The sequence below is a fragment of the Ammospiza caudacuta genome, chromosome 1 (genome assembly GCF_027887145.1).
Source record: "Ammospiza caudacuta isolate bAmmCau1 chromosome 1, bAmmCau1.pri, whole genome shotgun sequence".
NCBI lineage: Eukaryota > Metazoa > Chordata > Aves > Passeriformes > Passerellidae > Ammospiza > Ammospiza caudacuta.
Genome location: NC_080593.1, coordinates 100,417,655 through 100,443,660, shown reverse-complemented (window position 1 = coordinate 100,443,660; position 26,006 = coordinate 100,417,655). Strand labels below are relative to the sequence as shown.

Below are 26,006 nucleotides of genomic sequence, written 5' to 3'. Positions count from 1 at the left end.
CATTTGTGTTATACATGAAAAGCTGGTTTCTGAAGATTGCATAGGAAACTGCTTTAGATACCATGCAGCTTGGTCCGGTCATACACTTTTCTTAAATAGAAGCAGTAGGATTTCAAGAAGACCATTGAGTGGAGACAAAGCATGTTGGCACCAAATAACTTGCTTATTCTACTCGGTACACCAGGGGTCAAATACAACAAATAAACCAACAAATGAGCTTTTTTTCCAGTTATTCTGAACAAGGGTTTGGTAAAAAAAGTTTGCATATTACCACCACATCACTGATTTTATTTGTCAAAGACTTTAGTTTTCCAAAGTCATCTGTCTGAAGGCATCAACATTGTTTATCTAAAAAGACGTTTGTATGTGCCACCATCCCTTCCAGTCTAAACTGTTCCTTTTGAGTACAGTTCAAAGCTGCAGGAACAGGTTAGGCTGTGTTTGTACGATAACTCTGGCTTTGAGTACTGCATTTGGGTACTGCCTCCCGTTTTAGCAGAATGCCAGTGTCCATAAAGAAGAGGTACCTAAGCATCCCTGATGCCCAATGAAACCATGCAGCTTGTCTGGTCCCGGAGATTTTCTTCTTCTCTCATTTGCTCCTAGAATATTTTTTCTGGGACCAGCTGCATGGTGGTATTGCTAGGAATTTACTTTTGCTCTTTGAATTCCCTGAGAAAAATGCTGAAGATCTACTAGAATAGCATAAAAAACAGGCTTCAGCTGCTGGCAAATGGTTCCAGGACTGGAACAAGGGATGCACATTTTGTGTAAGACTTTATCAGTGAAAAGAGAATACAGTCTACTGGATCAATATCTTTTCCTAGCCCAAGATTAACACACAGTGCAAATGCAGTCACATTAATCAATGTCATCCTAATGTGGGTGCCAGTTGTAAAGCAGAGAAAGCATGAAATTTGCATAGATGGAATGACTACATGCTTTCTGGCACCAGGGTCCTAAACTCTCAACCAGGTCTTACTTTCTTATAGTACGATAAACTTTTTGATCTTGCACCATATCTCCCTATGGCTCATACATAACCATTTGTCTTTACCAAGACCTGGAATGTCTCAATGGGATTTCTTAGTGTTACTACTTTTACTTAAGTAAGTAACCAATTTTAGATAAGCCCAATGTTTTCACTGACTCTAAGAAGGAAGAAAGAACGTTATTAAATTACACTCTTTTTACAATAATTGCATATAACACGATATAGGCTAATTTTTCAAACTAAAATATTTTTTAAAAGCTAAAAACATTTAAAACCAAAATCTCTATCTTCATACTGACTGATGGAGTTCAAATTTTAAATTTTATTTCACAAGAAAATTCCAGCATTTTTTAATTACTCAAAACAGCTTTCCAATTATGCAGTAAGGCTAAGTTTTGCAGAAAGAAAAAAAATCATAAAAAGCATACAAAAATGGTAGTTTGATTCAATTTGGACTACACATAATTTTGAGGCAAGCAAGTAGAATTTTTTTTAACTTTTTATGAAAATTATACAGTAATTTAATTCAAGACAATTTGTTTTTCAGTTAGCATCTTCTAGAAACAATAACTGTTTTTGCAACAACTGTTTAGCATAAAATGTTTACATAAAATCACACAAACAGAATATTCACCTGTAGATAACCTAATCACATTTGAGAAGTTAAGTGTTTTCTTTGTATGGAAAGCTATATTATCACAATACTTTTTCATAATTATAGTCTTTTATACTTCTGAATGTAATCTATTATTGTCACCTATTTTCTTAGGAAGACTGAAGAAAGTTTCCTATTGGTGTGGCACTAGAGTTCACAAGGGTAATACAATAATAAAATTTGAAAATACAGCTTTGAATCATTTTTTTACAGTTGAAAGGCATCAAATTTGTTATCATTATCAAAATACCCAAATTAAATCAGAACACAAAGCTGTGATTTGTAAACAAGAAGAAGCAGTTCTAGTGATAAGAATCCTATTCTCTTAATAAGTACAACATGTACAGAATGTGACTATGTAATATGTGTAGGGTTTGGCCTTGCAGTTTTAAAAGTGATAAATGTGTAACTGGGGGAAAACATTTAACTAGGGGTACCCAAAGCAACACTTCCAGAAAGTGGTTGAATATGAAATGCAGCAGCTGTTTTCTGAAAGTTAGGGAGTTGATTAGGGTCACTCAGTATGGGCATTTAAAGGTCACAGTCACTTTGCAAATATCAATCCAAACTGATTAAACAACAGGTATAGGTGAAGTTTGTTAAGTGGGAATTAAATTCAAGTTTCCTGAGTCTTGGCCTCTGTAATCCCCAAACCATATCTGACTGTATTGGCAACTGCAAGGTATAACTAAATAGGTTATTAGTGTTCTGCTTGGATGGCTGGGGATCTCCAATCATCAGCTTTATGAATCATGACACACCTAAGGCACAAACCAGTGTGCAGATCTGCTCGCAGCTGATGTGGCTTATTGCTATAGTAAATTCCTGGCTTAGGGGTGTAGTGTATACAAATCATGGTAATGTTTGTGATTTAGTTCTGTGCCTTTCCGTATAGCTCTGCATGCAGTCTTCCCCCTCAGGGCCTCTCACGACTTTTATGGCTTCCTTACAATTATGCTGCAGTTGCCTTGAGTACAAAAGGAAAAATTAATACTAAACCAGAGAAATATGTGCGGGTGAACTAAACCTGACTTATTACCAGGTCATACCGAAATGGAAATTTCATGGTAATTCCAGAAAGCACACTGAAAAGTGGCAAAGCAAAAATACACTCTTGCATTCGAAGGTGTTTTTTTAAAGACTGATTTGGGTATACTGAAACCTCAAACATTTAATGTATACTAGATACAAGGATAAAACTGTGCATTACCACAGCTATTATAAAGACAAACAATTTTTTATTTTTTGCTTGGCTACTGTACCTATTAAAGGAAATCAATATTTCTAAAAATTTAGGTAAATCAGAAGAATTAAAAGGTTAGTTTAAATCAGTCTTTGTTAATTCTGGTTATTAAGACTTTATAATTAGCAGATTAAAATATCAATTGACTTTTTTATTTGTTACATCACATACAAAATCTGTATTGTCATTTCATCTCCTTAGTATGAGTTGGATGTATCTGTATGGAGCCAATCTAGTGCCCTCATTTGTGCCTGAAGGTTTTCCACTGTATTATTTCTTTTCTAACAATCATGAAATTAGGTTTTTAGAAGTTCAGACGGTCCCTAATTACTGACTTAATGTCTGCTTTTGTCATAAATGTAGGAAATAAAAGCCCACCGTTACTTAATGAGAAATGAAAAAAACTTCGAAACAATTTGCATTTGATTTAAACAGCAGTGAAAATTGTTTAGGGCTTGTATTCATTTCTGCAGCTCCTGCAATGCAGCTAAAGCTTTGTTCATTTAGAGGTTAAACTTTATTGTTCATGGCTGCTGGAAAGGTTAGAAATTAATAATCTTATAAAGTTATCTAAATGCTAAAATATTTAACCTTTAGAAAGACTCCATATTTTTCTTGGCTTCAAGCAAGTGTGAGAGATAGAAGGAACACTATATAAAACATTCACTGTATCTTGATTTTTATTGTACCTTTAGGCAGACCTTCCTACTAAGTTTCCTCTTTTACACTTATTAGCATGTCTTTAACTTTCAACATGAAGTATGTTAAGAGGGACAGTAGAGTAAAAATACATTCATTGAGTAAATTATTAGCTGCTTACTTATATGACAATAAAAATGTGTCAATAAATGTTAAAAACAGTAATTAAGGAGTTATGTCAATAGAAATCTTGTTTGAAATATCTATTTGTACTGTCAGCAAAGTAATTTCACTTTAAAATATCTTTTACAATAAGGGAAAACATTAAAAGTGGAGTGCAATTGTATCTAATGACAATTTTATGTTCTCCGCTGTATAATTTACAGCTTATTATACAAATATCAGAATGTTTTGAAATTTCACAAATGTCACTTTAAAGGTCAACATTTCATATTGTTAAACTGCTTATGTAAATATTGTCCAAAGGAAAATGCCCCAAACTGGTGGCTTCTGAATTCAATACATGGAGGATGAATCAGGTAGATGCCAGGGGCAAAAAATGTGAGAGGGTGATGTTGATTATGTAGTAATATAGTCATGAGATAGCTATTAGTAGATGGATTATTCGATATGCATTTGGTAGCTGCTGAGAAAAGAGGAAAGAATTGTTGCCTAATATATTTGTCAAAAATTTTAGGGGAAAAAATATATAGTTGCAGCTTTATTTTTAGACATGTGTGGCTCCAAAGGGAAATAAAAATAGTGCAGAAAGGCATCTCTGGCTTTAACCAATTCCAATTAGTACCATAACATCTGTAGACATACACAGCTTTCTTGCATGTACAATTTACTGGTTTATTCTAGCCAAGTGGTCCTAATATTAAGTAATTTCTCACAATGACTTAATTGATACTCATTTTAAGATCACTCCATGAAAAGGCTTTCAAGAATGGTAGTCTCACATCATGCAATTTGTGGAGGCCACTTTTGAGACTGCCTAGGGAGCCTCAAGCTTAATTTTATCTCTATCACCTTTTAGATTTTGCTTTTCCATATGTTTCTACAGCATTTAATTGGCATTGTTAAGTAAAGATTGAAAATGTTATGGATGCATATAACCACATAATCTTAACATTAAAAATAATCATAAAATCAGAAGAGATTAATTAAATGTGGAATGACACTTTTCAACGTAATGTTATTTTTTCAGTCATAGTGATGCCTGTGATTTCCTAGGAGTGTCATTAACTCAGCAAATGTTATCCAGATGCTACAGTATAGTATTAATTATTTTCTAGGAGGATGATTCACACTCCATCATGTCCCACAGATGGATGCAATATTCACAGTATTTGTTCCATATTTTGTATGTCACCAGTGATGTTTCTCTACCAAAACTGCATTAGAACAAGAGGAGACTTGAGCTAGTTTCTTTCAGTGCTTTTGGCTGCCACTGCAGTTTAGTATTACCTTTCAAGCTGAAAGAAAATTTAAGGGTTAAAATTGAATAACCAATTTACTGAACCAATTTACTGGTTCATCTAGTAAACTGTAGCCATAGCAGTTTTCATTAGATGTAAGGCATAAATCTCAAGTGCAGCACTTTGCACTTTTCAGGAAAGTGAGATCTTATACAGAAGTGGTTTTGTTCCATGAACTAAGACAGTCCTATTTTATACATTGCTTAAAAATTCGATGTTCTCCAACATAAAATTTTTAAACTTTATTTTTATTTAGCACATATTGATCATACATTTTAATGCCATCACTTTGCAAACTATGTTTTGTAATATTATTCTGTCAATTTATGAATGTGCTTTTATCACTTGGGCATTTAAGAGTTCAGGAAAAGCTTTTTGTTTTTTTTAATTATTATAATTTCTTGGCTGTGAGATTTTCATAGTCAGACTGAACTAAAATTTATGCTTAGCAGACAATATAGGATATTAGAATTAGAAATGAAGACGCTAATCCTGAATGATTTGGAAAATAGATTCTTAGGGTCTAAAAGCTTATAGTTTAAAAGCTATTTCATAATCTGCTAGGTGTTACATCTAACTGCACAAATTTCTTGCATCTAACTGTATAAATTCCTTGGGGTTTTTTCGGAAAAATTAATGGGTACTTCCTACATTAGAAAAAATATGAGAAAACTTTGGCACTGCTAAAACTCTAGCTTTTCTTTGTTCCAGTTCTTGTCTTGCTGATTGTCACCATGAGGCGACGGAAAAAAGAGCCCCTCATTTTTGATGAAGAGAGAGATATCAGAGAAAACATTGTCCGGTACGATGATGAGGGTGGCGGAGAGGAAGACACAGAGGCTTTTGACATGGCTGCCTTGAGGAACCTCAACATCATGCGAGACACCAAGACCAGAAGGGACGTGACACCTGAGATTCAGTTCTTGAGCAGACCGACTTTTAAAAGTATCCCAGATAATGTCATTTTTAGGGAATTTATCTGGGAAAGACTAAAAGAAGCTGACGTGGACCCCTGCGCGCCGCCCTACGACTCCCTGCAGACGTACGCATTTGAGGGGAACGGCTCGGTGGCGGAGTCGCTCAGTTCTTTGGATTCCATCAGCTCAAACTCTGACCAGAACTATGATTACCTCAGTGACTGGGGCCCTCGTTTTAAAAGGCTTGCAGATATGTATGGGACTGGACCAGAATGCTTATACTCCTAGCCTTGGAACCTTTCTCTGAAAATGCACTGAAGAATCTTAAAACAGAAAACTCAACCTAAAAGACTGAGGAAAGTTGTAAATATTTTCCCATTTTTTAAATTTTAGGTTGGTTTTGGTTTTTTTTTGTTTTTGCCTTGGTGGAACATATCTTCATTAGACTTGTCCTAGGGACTGCACTGACCACACCGAATATGAGCATTTGGTGGCATTTTTGATAAAATGAAATGCTCAGCCACGTTCAAATAGATAGCAACCCTGAAATACCTGCAGAGGCAACTCACTTTCAAGAGTATGTTACACAGTCACCTCAGTGAGCTGGCATCTGTAGATGCCTTCACAGTATTGCTATATTGAGAATACAGAGTCCCTGTTTTAAGAAGAAACAAATTTTCAAATATATAACTCAATACAATATTACAGTACATTGTATTTACACAGGCAAGGGTTTTTTTAGCAAATTTTCTTTACTCTGTGCATACAGCTTACTAGAACAAAAGCAGAAGGACTGATGAAAACAAACAAAAGCCCAGGAAATATTTTTTGTTTTTCTTCTGAGCTATTTAATCAGAAATTTCTGTAATTTTCTGGGTTGTTTTCAAGAAATTATTGTTTGTACTAAGAAATTCCAACAATGTATTGTCAACTTACAAAGTAGTTTAAAATTCACATAAAACTATAAATATGGAGGTATAGTCCTATGGATGGGAAGTTTTGTGATGCCCATATAGGTATAGAAAAGGTGTTGCTATCTATTTGCTATTTTTTATTCTCTCTTCTGATTTGTACAGGAGAATTTATCCTTTTTTATTATTGTTTGACATAAAGTGTTATATTTATTTTGGAACTCCAATCTCCACTAAATTCAGGTCCATTTTACTGCCTCATGGTTTTAGACTTGTCAGAACATGCTGATTTTTCTCCAGTCTCAGATAAATGTAGGAAATGAAGCATGGAAGTGGAAAAATTACAGTAAACAAGGCCACCCACTATTCATGCCACAGAAAGGAGAGCAGCTCCAAGGATGTGCAGTTGTTCTTCTGAGCCATTACAAAGTCTGAGACATTTAAAGAAGATATTTGTACATTGAATTTTTTGAAAGAAGACTGCAGAGGTAGCTGGGAGTGTCTTAATGCAAGATTCAACTTTCAAGGTTAAACATGCTATATGCTTCAAAGACTGTAAACACCTCACTCTTCTTCTTCCCTTCTCTTTTGCTGCTGATGAATCACAGTAAAAGATTTTTCTATTTCTTTCTTATGTTAAACAATGTAAAACTATTAACTTAGAGGTCATCTTTAGATCCTACTGCACATAACTATTATTTCCCCAAGGTGTTAACTCACTACACATAATTTCTATGCTGGTTCAGGAGTGCCAAAACAGAAGGACAACTATTATTGGTTAATATACTGTATGATTTTGAAGTAGGATTTCTTAGAATAAGACAACTTTTTTATGATTCCGACAATATTTATACTTCATCTTTCATGATTTATTACTAGATAATAGGACATATATTCAAGTAAAATAGTGGGTTTAGGTATTATTTCAGATTTTTTTTTTTGTTTTAGATATAATGTAGATGAGTTCCTAAATTAGAATCTGTTCCTGCAAATTTTTTGCTTGTACCTAACTGGAAATGACTTGACCTGCCTGCAATTCCTGAGGTACACTGCATTGTTTACAGAATTGTGTTTGTGAACAGAAGGTGCTCCACAGAGAATGATGCTCACTCTAAAAGTACTTCTTTCTGAGAGAAGGATCCTTGTACTGAAATCTTAATATATGAGTGATGTGAGGCTGGGGGATGGGAAATTATCATTAAGGCTCTTTAAATTTTGCAGCCCAGCATTATCAATTAATTATGTGAAAGTGGCCTTCAGCTCCAACAGAAAAGAAGAATAATTTTAATCATCTACAACATTCTTAATTTGAGTTACATGTTAATAGACAATCATTGTTTCATAATTCAGTAGATTTGCTTCTAGTTGTATGAAATATATATATATAGGCATATATATATATATATATATATATATATATGACAGATTTTGTAATGGAACTGAAAGATATCGTCCATGACTTTTAGTCATACATGTAAGATTTTCAATAAAAGTATTAAAAAATAGGAAAAAAAAGAACCAATGTGTATACAGTTTAATGAGAGCAAGATATGCTGCAGAATATAAGCAGGTATTAAATCAGAGAGGTTCTGAAAGAACAGTTTTCATTAATCTCTTTGTTCTTTGCAGGAAGATAATTCATGCATCTGAATTAAGATGTCAAAAATGTTGATTTTACCACATAACATTCACAGGAGATTTAAATGTGGTTTAGAGTAAACAGCCCAATTTCCTTGGTTTTCTACCTTCTGTATCTGTAAAAAACCCCAAAACCTCCACTGTTAGGAAATTATGTTAGGGTGGGGTTTCTTTGATGTGCTTTCTACAGAAAAAAATATGCTTTATTCTGATATCATGACAGTTCTGCATGTTTTCTGTTGCACAGTTCTAATTTAAGTTTGCTGTTGCATTCTCCATGCTTCCCTGCTGATTGTATTGTTGCAGTTAGAAGGGAAGGTGAAATCCCCTATATTTGGTGACAGATATTACTATAGCATACACACAAGGGTGTGTGTAATATGCATGCTATATAGTGCTCACCAAAACTTACCACGACTACAGGGTTTTACAGTTTGTAATCTGATTCCAATTCTTTTGTTGAGTCTTACTTATGGTGCATAGCTGGATGGCATAAAGTATATTCTACTGACTAAATACTATAAAATGTAAAAAGCATTTTTTCTGTCCTGGAAAGGTGATGAAATTATTTGGGCAAATTAATTAGAACAGGCCTTTAAAAATAATTCCAATCATATTTATTTATTTATTTAACTTTCTGAAGAGCTTCAGTATCTAACTAGAAGCCACAAATCATAGATAAAAACATTGCAGTCTCTCCCGTGTTTCAGCGGAATAACATGTCTTTCCTTCTGCCATATGCCAATGGAATAAGCTTATTTTAGATTGAGATTTCCAAGAATCTTGAAAAGTGCACAGTTTTAAGAGTGCTACTAAAATACTCCTGCATAAAATTAAGCTGTTTGAAGAAGACTTAAGGGGAAGACTTCTTACTCTGTTTTGACCAGTATGAAATCTACTGAATTCAACAGAGTCAAACAATGGACATTCTGACCAATATTCCCTATTCAAAAGAATAAACTTAGCATACTTACTCTAGGTTATATTCGCACTAAGATATAGCACGGGCCTTCCTAAGCCTCCTAGTTCTGATGGCTGCTTAATATAATCACTGCAGGACTCATGAACTTTGGTGTTACAAACTGAAATTTCTCCTACTCTCAAAGAATTAAGGGAGAAAAAAAACCCTCAAAAAACAAAACTAGTTCCTTTTTACTCTTTTATTTGTTGTTTTGAAAGGGAGAAGGAGGATTCATCAAAATGTCCTTTTTCAGTTAAAGTCTTCTAAATTTTTTTTCCTCTTTATACTTCAGGTTTCAGCAATAATTAATAAAAAAATCCTATCTTTTTTATTTTAGGAGTTTTGGATGAAAGCATGTTATGAAATATAAAATTGCAGCATCTTATTTTTATGGACAAATACTCTTGTATGATATAAAGAAAATTCATAGTTTGTCATTCTGAAAAGGAAATAAATATAAATAAAGCATACAATTTTATGGGCTTTTAAGATCCTTAAAGAGTTGAAAAGTGAACACAATTACCTATATCAAATCTAGTATTAAATTCTTGGTTGCAGTCCATCATGTGACTGATTTTAATTTCTTTAATACAGATTTTTTTTTGTCTACTTTAGAATCTATATAGAGTAATACTGCTTTGGGACATCGTTGTCTTCACTTCATTAGTGGTAGAAGAGGTCAAGTATATTTTTACTGGTCTGTGACTCTAAAATGGAATTGCTAAATATATAAATGTCACTTTATTTGACAGAAACAGGAAAGTCTACATGACCTCTAAAAATTGCTTTTTTAACTATGCCATCCTTAAGTCTGACAGATCTACATCTAAATTTTTCAGATGAATCCTAAGATCTATTTTCACCCAGGAATGATTCCTTCCACACCAAAAATTATTCTTCAGTTCATTTTTAATGCAGCTAAAAATGCATTTTATTGGTCACTGATTTTTGAAAATAGATTTCTTCCCTAATTTTTGTTCTTTGAACTAGGGGAATCTCAGTACACAATATAATCTATTTTCTACATGAAGGGAATGAAAAAAAATCTACATAACATAGGCTCTACTTTGTTACTATAATTTACCTTTTCTCAGAAAAGAAAGAAATAATATTTTCCAATGGTACATAAAATCCATGAAACCTTAGACTATAGAATTGCCTACAAAAATATAACAATTGAAAAAACTTGCTTTTTCTCATCATTATATGACACGAGATTGTAATGGAATCTTTATGAGAAGCCTTATATATCTGATCAAACACAATGAAAGAAGAAATCAGCATAAGAATTTTCTGGAAATCAGAAGAAGATCTCATTTGAAGCCACAGTGGTGTGTTGCAAACACTCCTCATATGTGAACATATATTTTCTAAAATTATGTATATGTTTAAACATTCCACTCCCAAAACATTTATTTTAAAATACTTTTTTTTTATCAGAGAGTATCTGGAAAAAAGTAATCCTACTCTCAAAAACTTTGTTTATCCCCGTCAATGATTGAGAATGAAAAATATAATTTAGATTCAGACAAAATTTTTAATATTGCCCCCACAATGAAAGCAAATTGGTGTCATGTTTTGACCCAAAATAGTTTAAATGAAGTGTTGCAAGGACTGTGATTTCTGTGCATTTTTCAAAAAGATTGTATCAGATTGAAATTCCTATTCCTAGAAATAATGTGAGGTTTAACTGGAGTTTAATATTTGGATGATTAACTAAGGTCATAAACCTGTTGTGATGGATGCTGAACCATTACTAGGGGAAAAATCAAGGATTTTACTTTCTTCTTGTCTTCACCAGGATCTCCGTCAAAGTCAGAATTTCAGTTTCCACCAGAGCAACATCATGACAAATCTAAGTTGAAGACAGCAGGCAGTTACATGTTGTCTCTTCCTCACAAAGGCTAAAAGACATTTACCTTATTCTATTCACATATTCTTTTCTGATTATGTCTTGACTGCCTAGGTCATTCTACCTGAGACCTGTGAAGTTGCTGTGGTTGGGGGGTTTTGGGGGGTGACGTTTGTTTGCTTGTGTTTTGTTAATGTTAAAATTTGTATTCTTGCTGAAATGTTTATGTTTCAATGAGCTGAGCTTTTTCATCAACTTTTTTGGGTTTGTTTTTCTTCAGTCAAAACCACACTGGCCATGTATATCCTGACTTTTTTTCTATTTTGTCTCCAAACTCACCTTCTTCTGTACTGTTAATAGCAAAAGAAAAGTCCTGAGGTGTTCCCTCTCTTTGATGTGAAGAAGCTATGAAGAAAAAGATAAACAGAGGATCAACAGACTGCAGTGAAACTAATCTGTCATTTTCTTGAAACACAAACTCACAAATTCCCTAGTTAAGCTGCCATTAACACCATTCAAATAATGACATGGATCTAATCTTAAAACCTTAAAATATTCTGGCATTACTATCAGCAATTTTTACACATTGAATGAAATCATATTTTAGAATTGTCAAGGTTTGTTACCTGTAAATCAGTTTCATCATAGTTATTTATATCACGATCTTGATGCACAGAAAAAGAAGGAAAAATTGCAAAGTAAAACAGCCCAAGTACAAAATACCCCTATGTGCACTGACATTCAATGCAGTGTTTTAATTACTGCTGTGCCTTAGTATTCCTCATACACTGACAGCTTTTCCTCTCTTTGAGACTAACTACTAATGAATTAAGATAGTGTGATATCGAGCCAGATATTCAAGCCACATTAGACCATTTGAGTTTGACAAGAATATTCAGTCTGAATTTTAATGTTCTTCTATTTCCTTAATGATCAGAACATCCTTTATTATTGTCATCGGGCTGTTGAAATTTTATGGAGAAAGAAGTGTTTACCGATTCACCTACGAAATGCTAGGCAAAATCTGGATCATGTTGAAGTACTTGGCAGATCTCCCTATGGCTTTTAAGTGGTGTCAAGATTTGTCCATTGTTAGGGGAGGCAGATAAATGATCACTTAGATCATCAGGATAAAAGATTTTTGCTGTGAGTTGGATACCTTTTTTTTTACACAAACTCTTTTACCAACCTTCCCATTTTGGAAGGCACAATCTCAGAATGGTAATGCAAGTAGCTAAATAGGATGTTTTTAATGGCATAAGCTACTCACTTACTATCAGCATAGTACACATAACCTTACTGTACTGAATAGTACCCTTGCTCATAAAGAGAATTTCTGTGCACATGCTAAATGCAGACAGTGTTAGGAAAGGTTTACATTTGATGAGGTACCAATATTAAAATATTGCCTGGAGAGCAAAACCAAACCAAAGCAAACACAAACAACAGTTTTTCATTAAAGTAAATAACACACAGAATTTTCATGCTATCTAAATTATCATATTTTTCTAAGACTGTGGGACCATCTGTAGCCTTACTGACTTCAGTGACTGCAGGTACAATCCAAATTAACCATAATCTTGTTTGGACATATTTTGTTTTGCTGATACTTCAGATTTTGTTAAATCAAAGAAAAGGGCTGTAGCAAAAAAAAAAAAAAAAAAGTGACAGAGAGGTTAAAAGTATCAAGCTTTTTTTGGTGTTTGTAATGTTTCATAGATGATCTAATGATGTGAAAAATAATGTTTTACCAGTTCCTACTGGAATACAATTTTCTTTCAGGTAATAATATTTTCATCCTGTGGAACACTGTTTTCCAGCAGTCTGCCGTGCTTGGCCTGGCCTCATCTTCTTATTCAAATATTTTTAAAAAAGAGTTATTAAGGGGAGAAATTAAATACATAAGTGACAAGCTTAATAAAAATTTTTCAATTGGTCGAGACATTAAGTTTTCCTGTTCCAGGTGTGAGGAACATATGAATAAAGCTCTCACAGGACATACAACCTGTTGATGCAGCTATTCATTCTGTCTGGACATTTGTTCATGTTTCTTCCCATTCCATTTCTAGTAATTTGTGACTTGATTTATCTTTCAGTGGAAGTTAGTATGCAATAACAAAATAAAACAGCATGAAAAAATGATATTTAGTAGCAGCTGATAATGAAAAATAGGTTAATATATTATGTATGACTTTTTTTTTCCTGTAGCTTAGCACAGTCCCAATATACTTTATTGGGACTCAGAGATTAATGTCAACCAACTTGCCTCACGTGCAAAGCAGCCCCCCACAAAGGAATTTTAATTCAAATAGCTACTACAAAATGTGGAGTTATTAAAATATTCAGAAGCCAGTGTTCCTTGGAAATAAACAGAGGTAACCAACAATCCATACTCCTTGTCTTTCTGGGAACAGGTAGATATATACAGAGAAGTCAGAAAGGGCAAACTCTTCAAATTTAACAACTGTAGTGAATATGGATGAAAATCCAATTGACTACCATTAAAAGCAAGGTAGAAACCCAGGAGATGTCTGTCAATGACAATCATTCTAATCAGTCTAATTTAGCCAGTTAGGGTCATCTGTATTAAGAGTTGTCTTACTTTAGTTGTAGTTGTAGTTTTGTGTACTACAAAAAACATCAGAAACTGAAAAGATTTATGTTGTCTTCTGATCTATTTTGCATTCATGAAGAGGCAAAGCAAATACAGAACAAAGCTGTGGCTGACTGGCAGTCTGCAAGTTCAGCCGCACCTACAAGACAGATAAGACTGATGGTATGGGGAGGCCATTCTGAACGAAAGGGAAGATTTCCTCAAATCCCTTGTGCTTGATTTATGTGTCAGGACCAGACCTCAGGAGAGCCAAGATCCTTGTGCCCAACAGTTCGTCAGGATCCCATTATGGGGGCTCCACTGGGCAGCTCACTGGAATGGCCAGCAGTTCAACTAACTTGTTCAAGGACACATCAAGAGCATAAGAGAGACCCCCTCCCAGGTCCCTGCAGTCCACAGTGTTACCCACAGCCAGTGACTGTGAGCACCCTTGAAGGACTCACATGGACAATTTACAGAACAATATGATTAGTATAATAGAAAATTCTGACAGGTTAAGGTCCAAAGGTTGCTGGTGATAGTATTTGACTGCAAAAACTTATTCAAAGCAAATATGGATAAGCTCTAATACCTAAAAATATTAGCTAGACATAATTATTCAGTCTGTATGGAGTATGATTCTTACCCAATAGACATCCTCATGGGGGAGGAGACATGCTCAGCTTATCAGTTGATCCTGGCAGTTATGGAGTCTGCCTTAACTTCTCCCAGTTATTAACTTACTTTTACAATATTTCTTGGTGTCTTAGTGAAGCTTTAGTGACTAGGCATGTGTCATGCTCAGAGAGAGGTGCTCATATCCCAAAGACATGTAGCTTTGGGATGGAGGTGAGGATTAGTATTACATCTGAGGTAACCTTGGGATGGAGATAGGTGACACTATTGTATATGAAAAGAGTGATTTCATCCTGGTTTCTGGTTCAACAGTACATCTCTTTTTATCTCCTTTGGTAAGCAGCTAATATGTGGCTTATCATCTAAAAAAATATCACTGAGTTCCCTCTTCTGCAAGGATTTCAGCTGAGCTTGGTCACCATTTCTCCACTCTGCTCCACTGTCAGCTTCATCTCTCCCTTCTCATGTATTGTGTGTGGGAAGTCAGGCATGTCAACCACATTCCATCCAAGGAACAACAACTGCATTCCCCCCCCGCCCCCCCATTCTTTCCGTACTCTTAAAACTTCCCAGTTTTCTTTAATTTTTGCCTCAGTCTTCCCTACAGTGAATGACAATGCTGCCTCACTCTTCATCCTTCCACAGCTCATCTCTTTCTCTAGCTCGTATTTCCTAGAGGAGAGTTGTAACTTTGTGAATTCCCTGGTGGTTCACACCACTGATCCCACATATTGGTTAAGCCATAAAAACAGAACAATACTGATGTTGCTCTTACTACCAATAACAGTGATACTGTCAAAAAGAGACACTGTTAGTCTTGGAATTGGAATATCACATTATTATCAGATATTAGTTATCTGCCCAACTTTGCCAGTGATCTGTGTCACTGGTTGCTCCATCTTTGTCACCTGTTGACAAAAGGACCTGAAGAGGAACAAAGCACTTGCAATATTTTGCAGAATGAATATAATATGGCAACATTCATGTAACTGTTTGTTTGGTTTTTGTTAATTTATTTAATTCCTGGCATAATTCTGGAGTAAACTGTTCCCTAGCCAATGTCGGCAGCAGTGTAATTTCAATGCTGTATGTAGGATGGCAAGGAAGCTTGAGAAAAAAAAAAAACAAGAGGTCCTGAAAGTTATTTGGCATTAAGATGCCATACAAATGCAATGTGATAGTCATACCAATGGGATGGAATGCTGTAGGAAAAAAAAAAAAAAGGGCAAAAAATCTCCAAACAAAATGTCTTCCAATACTTAAATTTAATACACTTTAAGATTCATAGAGTTTAAAATAAAGAAACATTAAATTAATGTGCTTAGTCATTCTGTCATTGAAGAAAGCATTCTCTCAAATCCACAATGAAACAGTGGCATACAAATAATTTGGAGGGGTAGTATACTTTGTGGTGAAGTAAAAGGAAGCTACATAGCCTTCTGTTGAGTATCCAAGGAAGTAAAGGCAAATACTTGATTGATGTTTTAATATGAAAGAAGACAGATTACAAGTAACCAGAAAGGGTTTTTTCTCTGTATTTTCTCCTCAACTAACTTATTTCAACAGCTGAAGCTTGTTAATACCCAATCCTAAAGTAAAACATCTATATTTGAAACCTTATGGTTTAGCTAATATGAGACTAAAAAATAAAAACTTTATTGAAATGGAAGCTCCATCTGAGGAGGCATGATTAATTAATCTTGCTTGCCTTTTAATCATAAGGAAACCTAATGGCTTTGTAAATTTGAAAATCAGTCCTCTCTTTGGAAATCAGAAATTAAACAAGTTAAAGGCTTCCTCACTAGCAAGTTTTATTGGCAAAGCAATATGTGAGAAAAGCTAATGGCCTTGAACAGACTACCTCACCAAATGACATCTCTAAGATTAACCTGCCATGTGCCTAAGGGATCACCAGGTTAGAAAAGCAAAATCACACTCTGTTAGAAAACCAAAGTTGAAGCAGTTCAGGTAAGCTCTTATCAACTTCAGTAGAAAAATGGGTTTTGGTCTATCACTTTATTTCTGTAATTTTTTGGTGAATGGAAATTATATAAACCAACTGATACAGAAGAAATTAACACATTATTAAATTTAAAGGTGACCATGCTGTCCAAAAATAATGTGTGAAATAATTCATCAAGATTCAGGCCAATAAATCTGGACTGCTTATGTTTTTTTTCTGAGGGAAAAGGATGCCAATATTCTGACAGCAAAATTATTTTCTGAACTAAATGGGATCTCACAGAACATGTGTTCTACTGTTTGCCTTCAACATGCTTAAGAGAAAAAAAAAGCAAACAAAACAATACCCAGAGAAGCATATGACATGAGTTCAAATGAGCTCAGATTTTGTCCAATATAGTGGCAATTATTTGGTCCCATATTTGCTGCTGGAGCAGCTGTGAACTGACCTAGAGAACAATATGGTTTTCAGCGTATTCAGCCTCAGAATTTTAGAGGTATTTAGTCACATGGCCAATAACAGTGAGTGGGGCAGCTTAAGACCTCTTAAGGGCCATGATCAGAACTGAACCCTCATCTTCCAAATTCCCCAGAAACCAGACATCTGAGGACAATACTCTTTAGATAGCGGGATGCGACAAATCAGGAAATCTAGTTATAGGAGAAAAATGGTCCTATATAAGCTTCATCTTAGGAAGTTTTCTTATTGTGTTGAAAGTGATCTTACCAGTGGTTTATCTACAAATAACCAAAGCACTGTATTAACCTTTATCAGCACAATCCACACTAAAAATATTTAAGCTAAATTCTTTTAAAAGTCTTCTTAATTATTCTTGGCAATCTTCAGTATTTAAAAGGGAAGTATTTTACATTTTCTAATTATCTATACCTTCTTTCCCTATGTATTGGGTTTGCTTGGCCAGGTTTTAATAGCAGAGGACCTACAGGGGTTGCTTTCATGAGAAGCTGACAGAATCTTCCTCTAAGTCCATCAAAGGCAAAGCCAGCTGGCTCCAAGATGGATGTGCCATTGGCTAAGGTCAGGCCAATCAGAAATGGTCTCCTCTGCAATAACGTATTTAGAGGGGGAAAAAAGTTATTGTGCAGATAGAGTTGTGGCCAGAGAGGACTGGGGTGAAAAAATATGAGAGGAACAACTATGCAGACACCTAAGATCGTTGGAGAAAGAGGAGCTGTTCCAGGTGCTGAAGCTGAGATTGCCCGGCAGCCTGTGGTGAAGACCATAGTGAAGCAGCTGTCTCCCTGCAGTCCATGAAATAGGAGATTTCCTGGAAGGACTTGTGATCTGTGAGGAATACCTGCTGGAGCAGGGTGTGCCTGAAGGACTGCACCCTGTGGAAAGGACCCACTCTTGATCAGTTCATGATGAGCTCTAGCCTGTGAGAAGGATTTACACTGAAGAAGCTTATGGAGAAAGATTCCTCTACCCAAGCAGTGGCAGAAACAATGTGTGATGAACTGACCATAATCTCCATTACCTGTTTCCTTGCACCACTGGGTCAGAGGAAGTAGAGCTAGGAAGGAGGGACAGGTGGGCAAAGGTGTTTTTAGGGTTTGTTTTACTTGTTATTATCCTGCTCTGATTTTGTAGGCAATAAATTCCATTAATATCCCAAGCTGATTCTTTGTCCATGACTGTAACCAGTGAGTGAATCCCAGTCCTTAACGCATGAACGTTTTCCTATATTTCCTCTGTCCAGTTTTGGAGGTGAGTGGTAGAGCAGCTTTGGTGGGCACCCAGCATCCAGACAGCATTAAACCAATCCACTCCATGTGCTGGATGAAAAATCATACATCAATAAGGTCTCTTTTCTTTTTTTTTTAATATTTAGTCTTCTATAAAATCTAATTTTTGACCACATGAAAAGAAGTAAGAATCAGAGTATCTTGTGTTTAGAAGATGAGCAAACTACCTAGGCTTAAGATAAAACTGTCAAAGCTCCTGAAACACCTTGTTATTTTTATTTTTAAATGCTTTTTCTCTAAGTGAGATCCTACTGACTTTTGCTTTACAAGACAAACAGCAAATGTTACGGGTTTTATACATATTGTCCAAGGACATGGAGAAGTGTTGTTTACAGCTAACAAGCAGAAGACTGAGTGTGTACAAGATGACATGATGTTAGGTTAAAAGGATGCAACTTCAACCAGCTTAGAAACAGCACATCTTGCTTACAACTGAGTGTATTCATCAGAGAGCTGTTAAGTATGAATTATTAAACTTAGAGCAGTTCAGAAAATGTAATTGAACATGGAAGAATAAATATATAAATTATAGTCTCCATGAAAATAAATTTAACCTTCTCCTATTTCTAAAATATACATAAAATACAGTATTAGCATACAATTTAAAGGTTAATTAGCAGCGATAGTACACTAGTTTTATGGAGGTTAACCGTGTAGGAAACTTGAAAATAAATGACTTTTCGCACAATTTTTCAGACTTCTGTTAAAACCATACCCCTTCACTTTTTTTTCTGTTATTTCTCATCTCCCAATTCCCCTTCACATCTTTTCTCCTTTAATAAATTTTTTTTGTTGTACAACTCAGTCTCTAAAAGGATAAGATTTATACAGCATTCTCTCTATTTGAGTTGCAAAATTAGATTTCAGGGACGGGTTTTGTAAATAGTACTTCTGGTAGTGCTGCCTTCTAGATCCAACTTCAACAAATTTCTCTACCACTATTTACGTGTGGTCAGAATTTTCCTCCTTTTATAAAAGGCAGGCAAAAGACATAAAACCAATACACTGCCCTATGTTTTCTTCCTCTGCATGTGCATTCTAGGAATATAACATTTTCATATTCTATGAATTCTAAAAGAAAAGCTTTTCTAGAAGCTGTGACACCATATAGCATAAGGATGGAGTGAGACAGTGGACTCTGTGCCACAGGAAGTTAATAGTGAGTTAGGAAGGAGAATCTCATACCTGTAGGAACTCAACTACCTGTGTTGAGTAGGAAGGAGTTGCTAGTCAACAATATTTGAAAGACATTACATTGCACTCAGGTGATGATCAGGGAGCCTATATCAAATAACTTTTGTTACTTGAAACTAGGTGATAGAGTCTATGTCCTCACATAACTGCTGACAATTAACAACTTTTTCAGCAATCTCAATCAAGACAAAAAGAACTACAACAACACACTGAGTAAAATACCCTCTCTCTGTCCATCTGATTACCAAAAGTTTCCTTCAGGCCATTTTTTAAAGTCACACAAGCTGTATTAGCCATCAAAAAGCAAGAATAAGAAAGCTTTAGATGTTAATGAACTGTTAATTCAGCATTTTTCTTATAGCATTGGAAGCAAAAGAAGATTGTTGACTAAGCAAAGAAAATTCAAGTTAAGGTCAGTCATAAAACCTTTCTGATATGTAGTATGCTATCATGCTCAACTTTCAAAACATCTATCAATTATGTTCAAATCATGTCAAAAGTAATTATTAAATGAGATATGTGTTTAGATAGAATTTAAATCCAGGTTTTGATAAAGTTCCAGAGTCTCCCTTTTTCCTCGCTTTCTTTTTTTTCCCTTTCACCTATAAGAAATTGCATAAGCTCACTGCAATAAGCTCAGTAAAATTCTGGAAGTAACAAGTAAAACATGTCTGAAACATTTTAATTTTCTAGGCACATATTTAAAAATAGATGTCATAATAACTTTTGGGACAAAATGTTCTTCCACATGGAGAGGGCAGATATTGCTACCAAGTGCTGAAATGAAGTAGATGAATAAATTCTTTTAGATCAGAAAGCATATTTATAACAGAGTTAGCCACAGAAAGTAATCTGATATATTGAAATGTAAGAAAAAATTAGCCTCTGACTTTTTTATTTCTAATTGATGATGTTGATTGGCTTGAATGATGAACACAAGTATTGGAATGGAATGAGCAAAGAATTATTTTCTGTAAAAAGGGCAAATTTGAGTATGATCTTTCATTCAAAGCAGGAGGGCACTGATATGGAAGAAGTACAAGCCTTACTGAATAAAAAGAAAACCCACGCAAAACAACATAGCATTAGTCCAAACAATTATTAGGAAAACAATGACAAACTATGGAAAAAGACTCTCCAATAAATTTTCCTATGACAAAATTGTAAGGAAGTACAGAACAAAAAAAAGAAAATAGCCAAAATACAGTTAAGCTGAGTCTTTTAAAGAAAATTACATCTGTCGGTGACAAAGATAAAAATAGAAAAGGGTCAGCAGGAAAAGGAAACAGAAGCAAAGTGATACTAATGCACACTCAGAAAGGAGAAAAGACCAATGTTAATCTATTCCAATTGCCAAAGGAATAATTTTGCCTCAGACTTTCTTTTTTTCAATGTAACTTCTATACAGGAAAAAAATAGTAACCACACCAAAGAAATGACAACAGAAAAGAATTTTGTGGCAAAAGTAAAAATATCTGAAAGGGAATAAAAACTTAGATTTCAAATTATAAAAAAATTAGAATAGTCCCTTAGTTTCTGTCTTGAAGAATATAGTCCTTTAAAGAATCATCATTTGAAATTGAGAGTCCAGTAATGTAAATGAATGATGGAAATGCTTTCTGAATGATGAGAAGGAAACACAGCACTGTAAACATATCAGAAATATGCACATAGCAGGCCTTGGTGCTGCATAATGGCCAAGACCTTATTTTTGAGAAAAAAAATTGCCAAATCCATGTAACTCTGTGGATCCTTGAGTAAATTATAAAATTACCTAGAAGAGTAGATACACTCCATATATATTCTTTGGAAATACACATATATTTTCCATCAGCTGATCTATTAGATCATCATAGTCAAGTCATCCCAATCTGTCTAGAGTTACAAAGCACTTCATGCAGTTCCCTATAGAGGAGTGGACTTAAATTCATTAGAAACTATGAATAGCCAGGCAACAGGAATGAGGCAAAAGTTGCGTTGAACAGATCAGACTAGGAAGAAATTGGACAATGATTTCCCTCAGTCATTCTTCCTGTGGTAGATATGTTTAATATTTTCATTGGAGACTTTCATGCAGGAACTAAGTGGACACCCTGAAATGTGGAAGTGTTAGAAAGCAGAAAGTGTCATCCAGACCTAATCAGTAAGTGAAAGAGTTGGATGAACTTGGGAGCTAGAACAATGGAAATGATATTAAATTAAAAAATACAAATTCTAAAGATAAATGCTTTAAGATTAATGAGAATTTGAGCCTATAAATGTAATTGTATGCAAGAAAGGAAAGAAAAACTTGAATGCATTGGTGAGTAACAGGATGGCTGTGACATGGTTGAGAAAATAATAATAATATCCCAGAGTGCATCAAACAAGGAATTCTCATTACAGACAGGAAAATAGTACTCCCATTTTGGAACATATTGTCATGATCTTACTCAAAATATTGTACGCAATATGACTCAGCTGATGAGCATAAAATTTACCTGAATTTGATACAGAAAAAGGTGGTAAGGATGACTGTGAAAATGGAAAAATCCCTACAAATTCATGTTAGAAGAAATAGCAAACCACATGTAGAGTGAAAATTACTTCTTTATAAGTGTGAAGATGTAAAAATGATCTGCCTTAGAAGACAAGGCCTTTGCATGACCAGAGGGATATGAGGTGGTCATGAATAATGTCATCACAATCAGAAAAGCATTTCTAAGTAGGGTCTTGGGATAGTATTTCTAATGATTTTGACTCTGAAATTGAACACTGAAATTGAAAAGATTACAGAAAAAAGGATTACATAAAAATCCAAATTCTCATGATGAAAGAGTATATGTATTCAACTCATTTAAATTTTCAAAGGTTGTTGAAATAAACACAAGGGCTTCATTGATCAAAAATGCCAACCCTGCTTTTTAGTACTACACCCAATTTATATGTCACCATGACTGCATCCTAGACAAATAAACTTGCTTTTGTTTTGGTGTTCCATCTTTCATTCTTCTTCCCAAAAAGCATTTGGAGACTGATCACTGACTACAGTACAGGTTCAAAAGTAGCTCTAGCAATACTGATAATTTTTCAAGTGTCTACGTGGTATTTCATACTTAGATACTGAAGTGATCATCATATATCATTAGAGGAATAATCAGGAAGTAATCAAAGACTGACTGTCAGAAAACACTGGAAATTTGTTTTAATTTGTTTTCAGTCTCCTTACCTAGATAGTTTCATCTGACAAATGCTCATATTCTTCCTGTAGTCTAGGACAGTGTCAATGTCCTTGATATTCTCAGCTGTATTTCTGTGCATTTTTGTAGCTTTTGATCTGATGTTGAAATACTGAAATCTTCAGTTGGTTGAAAGAAAACACTATAATGACTTTAAAGTTTAGGTCTCCCAGTGCCTGTCCAAGAAGATGCCATTCAATCTACAACTGGCGAGCACTGACCTCTATTGCTATAGAACTTTTTTCCCCCTTCAATATCTCTTTCCTTACTTATTTGCATTTATTTATGCATTTAAGCTATGTTATTGACTTTTTTCCCTGTATGATTACAGAAGTAATACCCCATTTTGTGTAACCGTTGTTTGTTGGGGTCTTAAAGAAACATTCTGTAATTTACAATTTTGACATTGCAAGGAGCAAAATTCTAGAAGTTGGAACGCCTTAAACACTGCAAATGTACATATCTCTAAAATCACTACTTTTAGTTAAGCTGATCTAATTTTTTTTTTTTTTCTCTTGACTGAAATTTATCTCACCTTTTCCAGTTTCTCTCATTTCTGGCTGAATATCTAAAGCTACCTGTTATCATTCCTCTGCTGTATGTCACTCAAGATCGCTTTCCCAGGAGTTAATTGGGAACAAACAGCTCAGGCTGGCAGCAAAAGCCTCATGATATTTGCATGCAGGAATATTCATCACTAAGTTTTCATGACTGATGCTGCTCTATTTATATATACTGAACAGAAAAGAGCAAGAAATCCAGAAGACATGTGCAGTATTTCTCTTTACAGGAATCTAACTAAGAAAAAAGAAAAAGAGGTTTTGTTAGATAAAAATAAAAAGGTAAATTGAGATTAAGGAAGGAGAAAATCATGTGTTTTAATACTGAAAGAATAAACACAATTTCAATTAACAGTTTTACTATATTTATATGCAAAATAAATACAGACTAGTCTGGAAACAGACTTGTATGATAATATTAATTTTTATTAATATTTTTATTCTCCATTACTTTTTCTTCTCTATCATGACAAGACAGTAGCAGGAAATTGCTGGATCTATTTTCTCAGTTCTTTTTTTATCTGTTTTAAAGCATTAATTTTTACAAATCAGCTTTATGAAATACATATTTTTGAAGTAAATATCATTCATATACAGAAAGCAGAATGACTTAAAATATTAGATTCACTCATAGCCAAATCACGCTGCATTTAAATCAGTAATGCATCTGTTTCCCCTAATTAGGGAAAGGTCATTGTAGAATAAAAATAATAATTAAAGTGAAAATATTTCAGATATATATTATGTGCTGTGTGCGAAGAATTCAAAGTATTTTTGAAGCTCAGTAGCATTTAGCCAGCTATTAAAACCCTGTTGACACGGGAAGCTAAGAATCAGGGCACAGACAATTTAAATGACTTACCCAAGGCCACACAACCATTCAATTCCAGTAACAAAAATAAGATTCCATAATTCCAGTCTCCTCTGTACCTAGCTATACTTCATTCCTGCCAGGCATCTGTCTTACAGACAAGTACCCTTGTTCTCAATTGTGAAGTGAAATGAAAGGAAATGAAGTCACCTTGTGTGATTTTATTAGATGACCTGTCTTAATGAAATATTGAATCCTGTAAAGATGGTGCATCGAATTTATCTTTCTGGTCCTAAATATGTTAATAACATTCTTTTACTCTTTCTTCTGTAGAAATTTTGGAAATAACAGAAATGCGGAACTGTCAGCAGAGGTATATACTTACAAGACCATCTTTTACAGCAGGGTAGATTTAAGACTAAAAGAAAGCAGATGTGACAGCAAAGGACTGACTGCATTAACAGCTTAAATACAAAGTAAATGGCATATCAGACAGAAATGTGCAGGAAGTGAAATACCTTCCACCTAAATATACACATGCAGTTGCAGCTGTTTCCGAGGTAACACAATGTGCCTTTCTGAACAGTAATTCCCCAAAGCAGGTGTAACTTTCAAGGGATGAGTAGAGCAAAGAGACATTCAGAACCATAGCTTTTCCAACAGCAGCAGTTAGCTATTTCAGGTGATTTTTTTCCTTGACATAGGCTTTTTTAATTATTGCTAGCATAAGTTTGCCAGGAAAATAAGTTCAGTCTTCTGACAAACTCTGTGTAGGCTTTCTGTAGGGTGATCCGTGGTTCTGTATGTTAGCAAAAACAAGAACAAAAATAAGTTGGTAAGAAACCAAGAGGAGCAAGAGGAAGTACAGTTTTAAAGTTTCACTGCCTGACAGAACAGCTGTCTGTAAATCTTCTGTACATCTTTTACCTTTGCAAAACTGGATGCTAGCCAGCAGTGCACAATCCAACACAGGCAGGGAATCCAAATTTTTTACTGCCTGAAGCTTCTGTAATTTCTTATGGCTTTTCAGTTTGCATGTACAATGCTACTATTCTGATCATACCCACACTTCTTTGCACACAAGATAGTGATTACCTAAGGCAGTGTGGAATCAGACCAAGAAAGGCAGGGAAGAGGACTCTTTCCTTATGATCAATATTGAAGTGAGAAAATACAGAATAAGAAGTAACACATGCATTTTCATGAGTACTCACTTTTCCCCTACTGTTTTCAATACCATTAAGCATTTTTTAATTATGAATTCAGACAGGTGTTAAAATATTCAAATACATAAAATTTTCCAATGGATTATCAATGCATTCAAATCCACTTAAAATTACATTTTTGTAGCATACCTGTATAAAATGCTACTTGCTCATCTCTGCAGAAGTCCTACTTAAAACCTATACACATATTCAGAAAACGAAACTCTTTCTGTATGATTTTGGGGTGCTATAGCATACCTCTCAGTACTTTGTTCAGAGTGCTAGGGGACTAAAATATCTAGCAATGCCAGGAATGATTATACAACATCTAATTAAAAGATCTGTTAATCTTTTATGGTCTTTGCTTAGGGTGCAGCAAGATGCACTCAATTTGTCACATGCTCAAAGGGATGTTTGCAGTGAAGGACTGCAATTTTGCAATTTCAACAGCGTTTGTATGCTTGTTATCGCATATGATCCCCCACAAAATGTTTTACAAGATGTGATCAACCGTGTGTTTCTCATTCATCCTTAGATTTTTTTATTCAAAGATTGAAAGTAGAGGTCTACAGCAAAGAAAGATGTAACTGGTGGCTTTTCAGCAGTGTAATGGAGAGCAATCATCCATCATTTATGTTCTCCTTCTCCCTCACACAGTCTTATACATATGAGGTAATACCTGCAGTTTAGATGAAACTGCAGCAAATATAAAATATCCAGGTTCTGCTGTAATTTTGATAAATGACAAAAATATATTTATGTGATTAGT

At 34.6% G+C, this 26,006-nt stretch overlaps 1 protein-coding gene across 1 annotated transcript in view; it reads left to right on the top strand.

The window, feature by feature from the left end:
* The window catches only part of CDH7 (cadherin 7), a 70,947-nt gene extending 64,730 nt beyond the window's left edge, over positions 1-6,217 (top strand). The window contains exon 11 of the mRNA XM_058820111.1: positions 5,724-6,217. Coding sequence (XP_058676094.1) covers positions 5,724-6,217 — 494 coding nt within the window. The remainder of the gene's footprint in view (positions 1-5,723) is intronic.
* The last annotated feature ends 19,789 nt before the right edge of the window (positions 6,218-26,006 follow it).